Source organism: Armigeres subalbatus, chromosome 2 (genome assembly GCF_024139115.2).
Source record: "Armigeres subalbatus isolate Guangzhou_Male chromosome 2, GZ_Asu_2, whole genome shotgun sequence".
Classification (NCBI taxonomy): Eukaryota; Metazoa; Arthropoda; class Insecta; order Diptera; family Culicidae; genus Armigeres; species Armigeres subalbatus.
In genome coordinates, this window is record NC_085140.1 from 400,879,878 (window position 1) to 400,892,631 (window position 12,754).

General features: G+C 36.5%; 1 protein-coding gene across 17 annotated transcripts in view; it reads left to right on the plus strand.

Moving 5' to 3' along the window:
• The window catches only part of LOC134213289 (adenylate cyclase type 3), a 149,327-nt gene that overhangs the window by 83,250 nt on the left and 53,323 nt on the right, over positions 1-12,754 (plus strand). For all 17 annotated transcript variants that reach the window (XM_062692200.1, XM_062692203.1, XM_062692204.1 and 14 more), the window contains one exon: positions 12,052-12,163. In XM_062692200.1, the coding sequence (XP_062548184.1) occupies positions 12,052-12,163 (112 nt within the window). The remainder of the gene's footprint in view (positions 1-12,051; positions 12,164-12,754) is intronic.

The following is a 12,754-nucleotide window of genomic DNA, read 5'->3' on the forward strand; positions in this document are numbered from 1 at the left end:
GAGTATATCGAGTGTTTTCGCTTGTGTTGTGTGCGGCTAATGATTCTCCAAACAAACTTCGATATGTGCAGCAGAAGCGATGGGAGTGCCTTCACTGTATATATTTTGTTACCATGTCGGAAGAGGTTCATTAACAGATGATGGAAAAGATATGTTCTGATGGGTCTTGTCTTTGCGGTTTATGGTGTCATTGTAGCATACACATCCATAAGGGGAATAAATGTATGCCTTTTAGTCGTTCAATAAACACCAGTGCAGTGTTTTTTTTCGTAGCATCTTTATTTCTGTCCACAACTTATTCCGTCACATTTAAGCTTATCAATTTTCAAACTTGCTGTTTATTAGATTGTACGTTTTTCACCACTACAATAAGTTTCTTATCAAGCTGTCTTTATCATTTAAGAATTTGACAAATTCCATCTGGTGGTTCGTATGAATACTCGATGCCTCTAAAGAGTCGGAAAAACTACCTAGACGGGATTCGAATGCAGCTACCTTCAGTAGGGTTTGCTTGACAGTCACGTATGTTACAACTGTGTTACGGAAGACCAGCACGCTGAGCTACAAATAATTTTGTTTACATTGTGTTCGAATGTGTGAAAAATCTTCGACCGCGATGTAAATCCTACAAAAGATTATTATTCGAACCAAACCGTAGCAGATCTAGAAAAAGCTATTGGGAAACGTTTTTGTAAAGCCAACTTAGCCACTAGATCCCTTATATGATCGGCGAAACCTATTTATTTATTTTTAATTACTAGTCGACCTGACGTCTGTCGTCATTGGAATTGTGGAATTTCCTCTTCAGGAATTAAAGGAACTGTAACTAGAACGCCTTGGCACGGCAAATGCTGTGTAATGTGTACCAGAAAGAATCAAATAGTCCCCGTCTCGCGATTCTTAGCCTCTTACCCAGAACTCCTATCCCTACCTCCCCGTGGAGCCGGCCAGTATACGAGCAACCCTAGGGAAGATCGGGTAATCAACCCCGGTGGGAACTATGGTCATATGTTGACAGGAAAGGGGGGATTTGCTCCTCTCTGGAGGTGTAAATCTGATCAAGCGTTTATTCTCCATGTTAGGAGCGGCTCATAAAAGCGTCTGTTCTCCATGTTAGGGGCGGCTGATCATCGTCCGAGTGCCAGCGAAGGACTTTAAATTAGATTGTGCACTTGGTCCTCCGACAATTGCAGGCCCTGCAAGCCAGCTTTAAAAAAAAGAACAACAAATAATCAACTAGAGAATACGGACGGGAACAATCGGCGAAGACCACAGCGAAAATGGACTAGAAATAGGAAACTTGGTTCGTAGAACTGCAAATCTCTCAACTTCATACTTGCCGATGTGATTGCATACTTGCCGATGTGTTGATTTGTTGGAAGGAATAAATGGTGCGAATATTTGAAGGTAATCATACCATCTACCAGAGCTGCAGCAACATTCACAAGCTGGGAACAGCACGGACACGAAGTTGTGGGATTCGTGGCCGTACGGTTGGTGACGTTAATCATCTAGTCACATGTCTGGGAAACTGAACGAACAGCTACCAGAAAAGTGGGAGGAAGGGGTCCCATCTACAAGAAAGGCGATAAGCTGGAGTGTGAGAACTTTCGAGCGACCACGAGGAGGACTTACAAGCACTCGGAGTTTTCGAGAGACGGGTGCTTAGGACCATCTTTGGTGGCGTGCAAAAGAGTGGTATGTAGCGGCGAAAGATAAGCCATGAGCTCGCACTGCTGTACGGCAAACCAAGTATCCAGAGCTTCAGGAAGTAGCTGAAGTCAGAAGAGTACGATAGACAGAATTTCATTTAAGTTTTTTGTTTTGAAAATTCACTACCAAACAAAGGTTGAATCAATTGAAAATTCTTCTTCACAGTCTCTCTCAGAATTTCTTTAGAAACTATTGTAAATTGTTTCGAGAATTCCTCCTTAAAGTCCATCGGTAGACCCAATCTCCTTGGGATTTTCCTACAAAAACTTTGTCGGGAATTCTTCCTGAAAGAGGAATTTCCCGAAGCAATTCCTGGAGGATTCTTTGGCGAATGGTTTGTGGAGTTTCTTGGTGATATTCAGAATGAATTTCGTCATTCGTGAAGGAATTTTAGAAGGAGTTCATGGAACAAAAATTGGGAGAGTTTCTAGACGAATTTCCGATGAAATTTCTTCAAGATATTTCAAAGGAATTCCTGGATAAATTTTCCGGAAAAAATACTGCATAAAACTTTCATGGGTCCTGGGCATATTTAGGGAAACATATGGTAAACGCAAATGATCTCCATTCTGAGTTCGATGACTGGTCACATTCGTATTTCTTTTTTTTTTCTTCCGGGGGAGCTTTCTGAGAAATTTCTGGAAAAGATTTAGGAAAAGTTCCGAAGATTTTTTACGGTATTAAATATGTTCACGCCAATCCGAACTGCCGCCGCCGATCACCAACAGCGTTAAATCGGCCATATGCTCGGGATTGAAAAGTAAATTATGCAATTAAAATGTCCAATGCTGAAACTCTTTGTAGCACATAGGTAGATCGGTGGGTAGATAGATTGATAGAAAGATTCCAACTCGATGTGCCCACTATGATCGGTTTTCCAATAGAGCGGCTGTTCCAGTTCTGGCTTTGTGTCCTACTAGTACGAATATGTACGAATATGTTCAACAAACGCAATTTTCGGCCTTCTTCACATCTTTTTCCTTCTTCATTTTTCTTCTTTTCCATTTTCTATTTCCTTTTTCCTTCTACCTATTGTCTTCTGTTTTCTTCTTATTTTCCTTCTTTCTTTATCCTACTATGTTCTTCCTTCTTCTTTCTTTTTCCTTTTCCGCAAAAAAAACGCTTTACCTTCATAAACATGTTTTTTTAAATGCACGAGAATGGCAACATTACCGCTAGGTGAATTAATTCGGGTTTTCTTTATATTTCCCTTATATTTCTTCCTAGTTTTTTTCGTTTCTTTTTCATCAAACTGCAGCAATCTTCCTATATTTATCTTCTTTATTCCTTCTTTTTTCTATCTTTTTCCTTCCTTCAAATCGCCAAATCGCCTCAACTTATATTCTAAATACTCAACTTATACTCAGTTAATATTTTCCCCAATGACACTACACTCCCTAGATAGAGAACATGTGTCTCAAATTTGGTTGAAATCGGCCAAGAGATTCAAAAATAACATTGAATTGTTAGTTTTCTAAACAAAACACCGCCCTCCACACTCTTTCCGTTTTCCAATGGCCCGACCATCCCCTTTATAATCATCAACTTAGAATAGAGAATATGTGCATTGAATTTAATTTAAATCGCTCCTGAAAGTTCAAGATCGCACCCCATAACACACTACTTGAAGGTGTTACTAAACTACGTATTTATTGAAAATAATTTGTATCTACAATTAATTGCATATTATTCGGCAACTCGGCCGTACGAAACCCATTTTTTTGTTAAATATCTTGGCTGTGCATATGCACAGCACATGTTTTGAAATATCTTTCGGATGCTTGATTTGTCCAATCTTCACGTGTGCTTTACTGTTGTATATCTACAGTCAAGCGAGTGCACATTGTTTATTAAACGAGAGGATATTCAATTTACAAAAAAAGAGCTAACCGCGGTGAAGGTTGGTACTCGGCTTCTGATGGCTTTTCCGCAAACGTGACCTTTAAGTGGCCTTGTTGTGTAGGAGTTATCACGCCTATCTAGAGAGTAGGAGGTTGAGGGTTCGAGTCCCTCCAAGACACGTGGATTCTTTTTCGCAAATTTCAAGAGCCAAGCCAAGATATTTAACAAAAAAATTTGTATCTAATTAATCTTACATGGAGGTAGCAGGATTGAAAAACACGTATTTAGTGCACGGCTATTTATCATATAGATCGTTCCGATAATTACAAATACACTAAGAAATAGTTGGCAATTGGAATGGCGCTAAATATTTCATGAAAATGTCGATTCCTCTTATATTTTACATCCCAAATTACATCCTTCTCTTTCACGTGATATATTAGTTCCGATTTTTTTTGCTGAAAATTAAGAAAATATGAAGTTTTGATAAACTTTTTTTTTTACACAAATGGGTTATTATAGAAACGAGTTTTTTGGTAAATTACCTAGAAAAAAACGTAACTGTTAGATCAATATAATTTTCAATACAGATGCATAAAAATGTCTGTCTTATCTCATTAACGACGAGATCTGGTTGAAAAATGACATAAAAATTCCAAATGACCTCAAATTATTTCGAAAACTGGGCTTAGAATCAGACAATTTTCAGGTGCGGTATATCTTGGGGTTTGATCTGGACGCTAATGACGCAGACCACATTGTTCCAAAAAGTAAAAGACTGGTTGCATTGGTAAAAACGAGAGCTCGAAATAATTTTTAATGTTTTTTTTGGGGCTAGTCGCTATTAATTTGAAATTATTTTATATTAATTGCTGGCGAAAGAAATCCAGCTTTGCCCGGGTGTTGCAAATGCCACAATGAACTATTTGCAGCACCGCCTGCTAGATCAATTTCCGCGCGTTTGTTTTGTTTTCGTCAACAGCTGACCCAAAATTGTATTCAAAGTTTTTCTACATTTTCCCCGTTGAATTCAACTGGCCTCTGTCTTACTTCTGTCACTTTTATCGGATTTTTGTAATACATTCAAATATTTATTTGATAATAAAAACGTAAATGAATAAAAATTTAAGTGCGCGCAATAAATCTAGTTGTTTTGGTGAATTAAAAATTGTAATTGTAATTGTAATTGTAATTTATCAGCCTTCACCCTGGCCAACAGCGTTCGCCCATCTATACTTAAGTTAGACCTACCAAGCCTTCACCGTTATCATGCGCTAGACCGTATAGTACACCGGCTTCCAACCACAAGCAGGCGCTGGGTTTCACCAGTCCCACAAGTATCGGATACATTAAAAGAAAAGAGAGTTGATAGGATAGGGAAATGTAGTTGAGAAGATTTACGATTGCTGAAACGAGACAATGATTTCATGATTAGTATAGTAACTCCACGTAGATGGATAACGATTATCTCTTAGATCCATGAATTCAACTCCATGCCTCTCTGTCAACTGTAACTCCATGTTGGATGTTGCTGTTCTTCAAAAGCCGGTCGTCTGTAACAAAAAAATAATGAGGGGGCCTCCATCATTGACCCCAAAGCATTAGTGATTGTTCTTTAGACCGTTTTTACGATATTAATTGGAGAATATATGCATTGTATAAAGGTAGGTATTTTGAACCGACTTCTTTCACTACTATTAGCATATATGATTTTTAATCCCAGTTCTACCTTCTTCGAATCTCAAGTGTACATCACATTGCTACATTGCTCCTATTTATTTAATGAATAAAATAATAAAGATTTGAATCATACAACTAGACAAAACAATATATCCTCTGCGTCGCGTCATGCTGAAAAACAAGCTCCCTATCATTTGCTGCCTAATAATATAAATAATGAAACTGAATTAAAATAACCACACCGAACCAAAAAAAAAACTACTTATCGATCCCGAGTCAGCCGGCTGACACGCGTCAAAAATATATTCCATGCGTGCCCTCCAAATTAAATAATATTATGAGTGCTGATCACTTATGACACCGAAAGATCGTGACTAAAATAGAGGGGGATAGATGTTGTTTCCGCTTATCAGTTTAGCATCCCCAGTGGAAAATAATTCAAATCAATTTTAATTATTAAAATGATATCCTTACCACCCCGAAACTACCATTACTCACTGAATCGGGGAATAAATGCAATGTCACGCAGAGTTTGAACCCTCTCTTGCGCTAAGTAATACTGAAAACAAACCTTCTAATAATAAGATGCGTAGAAACAATCCTAAAATTGTGCGTGGTAAAATAAGTTATATTATTAGTTAATTTTGATAAACCCTAACTACCCCACATTACACTGGCCCGCTTGGAGTCAACCGGTGGCATTTGGTCTTAGCATTCGTTTTCTTTTTAAATTCTATAACAATTGACCACGCTTACCCCCCATATTAGTAATATGTAGAACGAATGCTTGACTATTTTTATACTAAGTATAGTAAAAGAACGGAAGTAATAATTGAGCCAGCCACCACCAGTTGTTTTGGTGGATTAAAAATTAACATAAAAAGACCGAAGTGTTCCTAGTGCATGGTGTTCGAGTTGAAAGAGAACTCATTTTTATTCGTTTAACTTTTAACAGCAGGAATTTTTTGCCCAATTTTCTATACGTTTTTGTAATTTTTATGGAGTGGGAAGGCTCAAGTTTCGGAAATGTTTGGTGGCTCCGGCAACGGTGAGTCTGTCAGCATCTTTCTGTTAATTTGGGAACATGCGGAGTTCCGGAAGGGACGATTCTGGGGTAGCGCGAAGGCGGTTTGTGTTTGTGTGAAGATATGTATGGGAAGCAGTTGATGTTTCTATATATAATGGCGGAACAGGTGGCTCATTTATTTTGAGTTGATTTGCCACCGCTAAGTTGAGGCTAATTGTACCAATTTATCCATTTTATACTGTCAGTAAAACCGATAAACCAGTAAAATCGACTCAGGGCCGATATGTTATCCACTGGGTTCGTTTATGCCGATGCCGGGGTGGATTCTGAGGTTGTACGTTTAAGTTCGTTTAAGTTGTAGGAGAGCTTTAACTGATTTTAGTGTTTTCCCATGCAGGTTCCCATATACCCCCAGATTGCATTTGCGTGGCCCCTGAATCGCCGCCGGGTAGCTTGTTGTTCTGCCTGCCAGTACTCCTGGATTCTTCGAGTGTTGGAGGGATGCTTGCGGACATAGGGGAGTTGGAGTTTTCAAGCATCTGAACTTAATATTGAACTTATCCTTCACTCAAGTATGGTTACAATAGCTACCCTGGGAACAGAGAATATCATATTGCCATAACTGAACTGTAATAAGGTTTGCCTATTCCAGAATTTTCGATGGAGCTTTCTTCAAACGATCTCAGTGATGCAGTTGCTTTTCAATGGATGTATTGAAGCGTGTAGGTCTACTGACAAAACCTGGTGTTTCTAATACTTTTTTCAACATTTCGATCATTTCATGCATACTCCATATATTTTAAATATTTTATTTCTTTGGTTTTGATTTTTTTTTTGACAAAAAAATAATATTTCGTAATGTGCAAACAGCGAGCAAATTTTATAAAGAACTAATTCCCTCTCTCCAACGGCTCTAAATAAAGTAATTAAATAATAGTTCAATGGTTCTACGTAGCATACACTGATGGAAATAAGTATAAGGTTCGATTTGTATATAAAATGGCCATGTTTGGTGGTTGATTCTTAGCTATTTGATTTGGATAATTTGTTATCAGCAGAACTAAAATGACTTAAATTATTATTCAATGAAAGTTACATTTATGCATATATTCTGCTACTTTTTGTTATTTCCGGATTCGGAGGTCAAAATCAAGAAAGATCGAAAGTTCGAGTTGAAAACTGAAATTTTGGTCAGATCGAGTCACTGCGTGTCGATATTTCGATTCTCAAGCATGATGAAAATGTATGAAAATCATGTTTGTTAATATACTTATTTCCGGCGGTATATGTTTATTACATATTATAAATATATTTCATATTTTTCCTAAATCTTATACGCCTTATACGCGAAAAATACATGATACATAGAATAATACATAATGGAACATAAACAAATTTAGCTTCGATTACTAGTAACTTTGAATTAAAAAAAAATTGTTCGTTTAGGACTAAGGAATATACACTGTCTTGCTAAAGTTATCCCGCCTTCAAAATTTAAATATATGTCAATTACGTGAATGAATGAACTAAAGCATTAAAGTCTTTCCGAATATTCTTTTAATTATGTAGTTATAGACAGTTGTTGTCACTATTATGTAAGCGGCTTTATTTGTGCTATGGCAGTTTATTTGAGGTGTTTGATAATTAAACATTTATTTTAGATGTAAATATTGTAAAGATTAGATGTGGTTAGATGTAAATATTGTAAAGTGTATACAATACTATGTCTTTCTTTTTATATATTGCCGAGCTTTTTGTTTGATATGTTGATGATAACTTTCTAGTTTAAACTTCATGTTTTCCATAAAAAACACCAAGGAAATTAAAAATCCATGGTACATTCTGAAGAAGTCACGCACTGAGGGATACGATGTTTTTAGACAACTTTGCTTTTCCGCAACAGTTGTAGACTTGCTATATGTGTTTTATACACATAGCATATTTTTCTTGTGAATAGAATAAAACTAAAAAAAGATAGATCCGATTTTAAACATGCTTCCGTTTTTTTTTCATTTAATATTTCATTTAATATTTCATTGAATAGTTTGTCATTATATGTGACGACGTACGTTAGCATTAATATACAAGTCAAACTAATTAAAAGCATGTTTTTTTTTATCTAGTTGAGGATGCACGGATCGCATCACTTACCAAGGTGAATACTGATCCATGCAACCACTTACCCCGTCCTACTAACAAAACTCCCTCCTGTGGCAACTGTGGAGATGCAGAGGTGATCTCGGTCTCTAGTAACAACGGTTGTCACACCAACATTCCTTCCCTTCCTAGATGACCGTAAGGACGTGGCCGGCGCCGTTATTGATTCTTTATTTGGTGAACTCTCACCCTGTGCATATTGAGGTTGGAAGCTAATCCCAAGCCCCAACTACTTGTTCCCTGTGCAATTTCGATTTTTCTGATCAATCACGGAGTAGCAACTACGAATTGTGCGGTCATCAAGCTCAAGCTCAATTTCCCCGTTGAATTCACCAACTTTTTGTAGATACAAACCTTTCGGATACCAAAACGAATCGATTAGGGAAAAAATCTTGCAAATCGGTCGACCCGTTCGCGAGTTAAATCGTGAGGAAGGAAATCTCAACTCATTTTTATTATATAGATTTAATATATTTTTAGTCATTGCTGAAAAACATGTTGTGCAAAACCCTTCAAACAATGGAAAGTAAAAAATCATAGAACATGACAAATATTTGAAACATTTTCGAATACTCGATGCTATATGAAAGTAAATAAATTGTTGGGCCATACAGCCAAACAGTAGATTACTTGAAAAAATTTGGAATTATTTAATTAAAGCAAAGTGTATTTATTTTTATCGGAACATTGATATGTTGTACCTAAAACTTCCAAGTCTGATTTTGAACTGATTTATTTCTATGTTTAAATATTTATTTATTTACAGTTTAAGGCCGGAGTGGCATATGCAGTACATAAAGTCTCCATTCAATTCGATCCAAGGCTGCACGTTGCGTGTTATTGTTTCTTTTTATTAACGATCTTGCTCGATTTTTTAAAATAAAATTTGGAATTACGCAGCAAAATAAAATTTCCATGAAGAATTAGAAATTTTCCGTTAAAAATAGGATGAGCAACAAATAAATAATGCAAAATTTCCATAAACAGTTGACAATTTTTAAAAGCGTGGAACATTTTAATTTCTTTATGGAAAATTCTTCTTCTGTAATTACAATTTTTGCTTTTAAAAGTGCTATTTTTTTTTGTTTTGTGTTAAATTCTTAGTTGTTTATGGAAATTTTGCATAATTTGTCGAGATTTTATATTTTTTATTGCTCATAACCAGACTTGGCAATTTTCTATCTTTTAATGGAAGATTTCATATTTTTTTAGATGGGGTTTTTATTTTTGTGATTTGCACAGGATAAATTGTGAAAATCCCTCGGAGACGAACCAGTCAGCCTGTGAAATCAAAATAGATACTTCAAATGATTATAACAGAAAAATAAAGTTTTAAAAATAATAAATTCAGAACGACGCACAGTGGCTAAAATCGTGTTTTGAACGCGTTTATTTACCTTTATTATTCAATTTAGCGTAATGGTGTTTTCGAGACATTTTATCAGTAAGTTAATGCGCTTTTTTGAAGGTATTCAGTGAGATGAAAAATTTAATTTTTATGCTTCGCAACATATAAGGTTTGATTCTTCATAAAAGTTGTAGCAAAAGATCTCCTGAAAAACTTTGTCGAAGACATCAAGTTTGTAATTCCTTTGATTTTAAAGATTTATACGTTTTATGCAGACAACCCCTGAAAAATGTTTTTTTTTTCATCATATCTTTTTCATTTTCTTTTCTACATTTTTGGCATGTTCTAGAAAGTTTTAGATAATATTAAAATACACAGTTTGGTGTCTATTGTGACTTGAAAAAACTTGAATAATAACAGTTATAACAGTTTTATTTGAATTTTTAGTCATATTTGATTTAATTGCTACTTGACAACGGGCAAATTGTGGTAGTCAATCTCATACGCATAACAAAGTACAAGTAATGAGCTTTAAATTAACTCCTGAACTGTAGAGTTGTAAGCGAATGTAAGGAATGTTTCATCAAAAACCATTTCCTACTATGCAAGGTAGAAATCGATCATCCATCACAAGGAGCTGGTGGAAAAATAAATTATCGTCTCATTTTTAGAGGAATTGATGATAAGGTTGAATATGCCTCCAAAGAAGCGCGTCGACTTACTGATAAAATGTCTCGAAGACGCCATTACGCTAAATAATATAATAAAGGTACTATTAAATAAACGCGTTAAATACACGATTTTAGCCATTGTGCGACGGTGGAATTGCTAATATTTGCATGGCACCCACACATTCATTGGTATAGAAATGAATTTGAATACAGTTTAGAATGTGGGGTGGGGTGGGTAATATGATAATATTCACACTTCAAAAAAGTGGTGATATTTTGTTGCCGGAAAACTCATAAGGCAAGACGCCTTTTAACTATAAAAACTAGATTCCATCGACGAGCTGAGGAAAGGCGAGTGTAGCCAAACGAGCATGCCGTCACGATGGTCAGATGACTACTCCACCAACTCATTCTTCCGGCCGTCACTGTATGTGCTTACTATATGCAGAAAAAAACATAATTAGCATTGTTTGTATTGATGTTTACCGTTGGAAGTACTACGCGGATAAAAATTGGATTCAGCTCTACGTGATAAATTACTTTACTCATATAAAACTTGTTCAGATTTCAGATAATTTATCTATTTGTAAAATGTGCGTACATATTCAATGACTAATATTCTACCGAATATTGACAGTCCAGAGCCGACTATGAATGTGTCTGGAAGTAAGCTGACAAGTGAAGAAAGGTGGACTTTACCAAAAAATTTCGATAATTTTACACTCTGCTTTTAACAAGCAGCTCTTAGGGAACAACGCACCATGCATCGGCTAATCAGTATCCTGGTATGGACAGTGCGTGGAGACGCATTGTACATTGTAGGTTAGTCCCACTAGGGCGTTTTGCATCGCCTAAATGTTAGATGCTTCATCAAAATGTGAAAAATTTTGGCCTATTTTTATCATGGCCATCCCAAGGATGGTAAATATGCGGAAATACCCAAAGGCGTTTTGCATCGGGGGAGCGTTTTGGGGGCCTCTTTCCATATGCTCATTAGGTACGATTTCTGTAAGACCTGTGGATCCGTGTAAGGCCAAGCAATTGCAATGGTTGCATATATCCTTCCATATGCATCAGAGTGGAAAACGCAAATAACATTTATCCATTTTGACAAGAAAATTATTTTGAGCTTTTTAGTGGAATGTTTTCACCTGTCATAAGACGAGTTAATACAATCCCATTGAATTCCTAAGTCGAGTCAAGTACGAGACACTGAAGACGGCCTTACTTTTGAGGTCGAAATACGTATCTGTCAAGATACAATTAAGTGGTGGAATTCAATGGGATTGTATTAACTAGTCTTATGACAAGTGATTTATCCATTGATAGTTAGTCCACTAGCAAATAGAAATTTTGCATTCTCACATCCAGGGATTCGTCAGTTCTAATTTACAAACTTGGAACACATTATGTAAATGAACCTTCATCCCCACTAGTCGTCGTGCATGTCGCTGCAAGTTTATTGGATAAAGTCCGAAGTGTGCTACGGAATATTTACCATCTGTCTGCCGCACTGCATCATACATACCTACACGACCGCATAATGTCAGACTTTGATTTCATTTTCCCACAAATTTTCTCATCTGATTTTCATTTTTTTTCTTCCTGGACAGTATTCTGTATGCTGATATCGTTGGTTTTACCGCCATCTCGTCTACTTACTCAGCCCAGGACCTGGTTAAAATTTTGAACGAACTTTTCGCGCGATTCGATCGTTTGGCAGAGGTAAGTTTCCACCGGTTTTCGTCATAGAAAGCTATTTGGGAAGCACCCCCATTAGAGACCCCGACCTCCATCATTCAGCCGCATTCTAACAAATTAATTCATTTGTAGTTCGAAGCTATTGTTTTTGTGTTGTAAAAAAAAGTGATAGAAATGCGACTGAGTAATAGAGTGCAAGTTCGGGAACAGCGAGTATGCCCTATTTGTCCATTCTACTGCGAGGCTGACAAAATTGATAGAAATCATTTGGAGAGCTGCAGACAGAAAACCGGGTGCAATCAGCGTTCATCAATTGTATTCGTCGAAAGCTGTGATTCAATCAAAAGACTGAAAATTCAATCAATTTAAAATTAATTGCAGAAATAAGTGCATTCTGATGATTATTATTTTCAGCGAACGGTGAACAAATTGTGATTGCAACCGTAAACACGAGGTCACATAATTGCAGTTGCTCTGTAAAAAAGATCAGAGCTATAAACTGTCTCAATGCAGTGCAATCTAAAGGCATCTTGGTTTTTTTTCTGCATTTTCCTCACGCAAGTGCCACTAAACTTTCTCTATTTACCGAAAAGATGAAACGTAGTTACTTGCTGA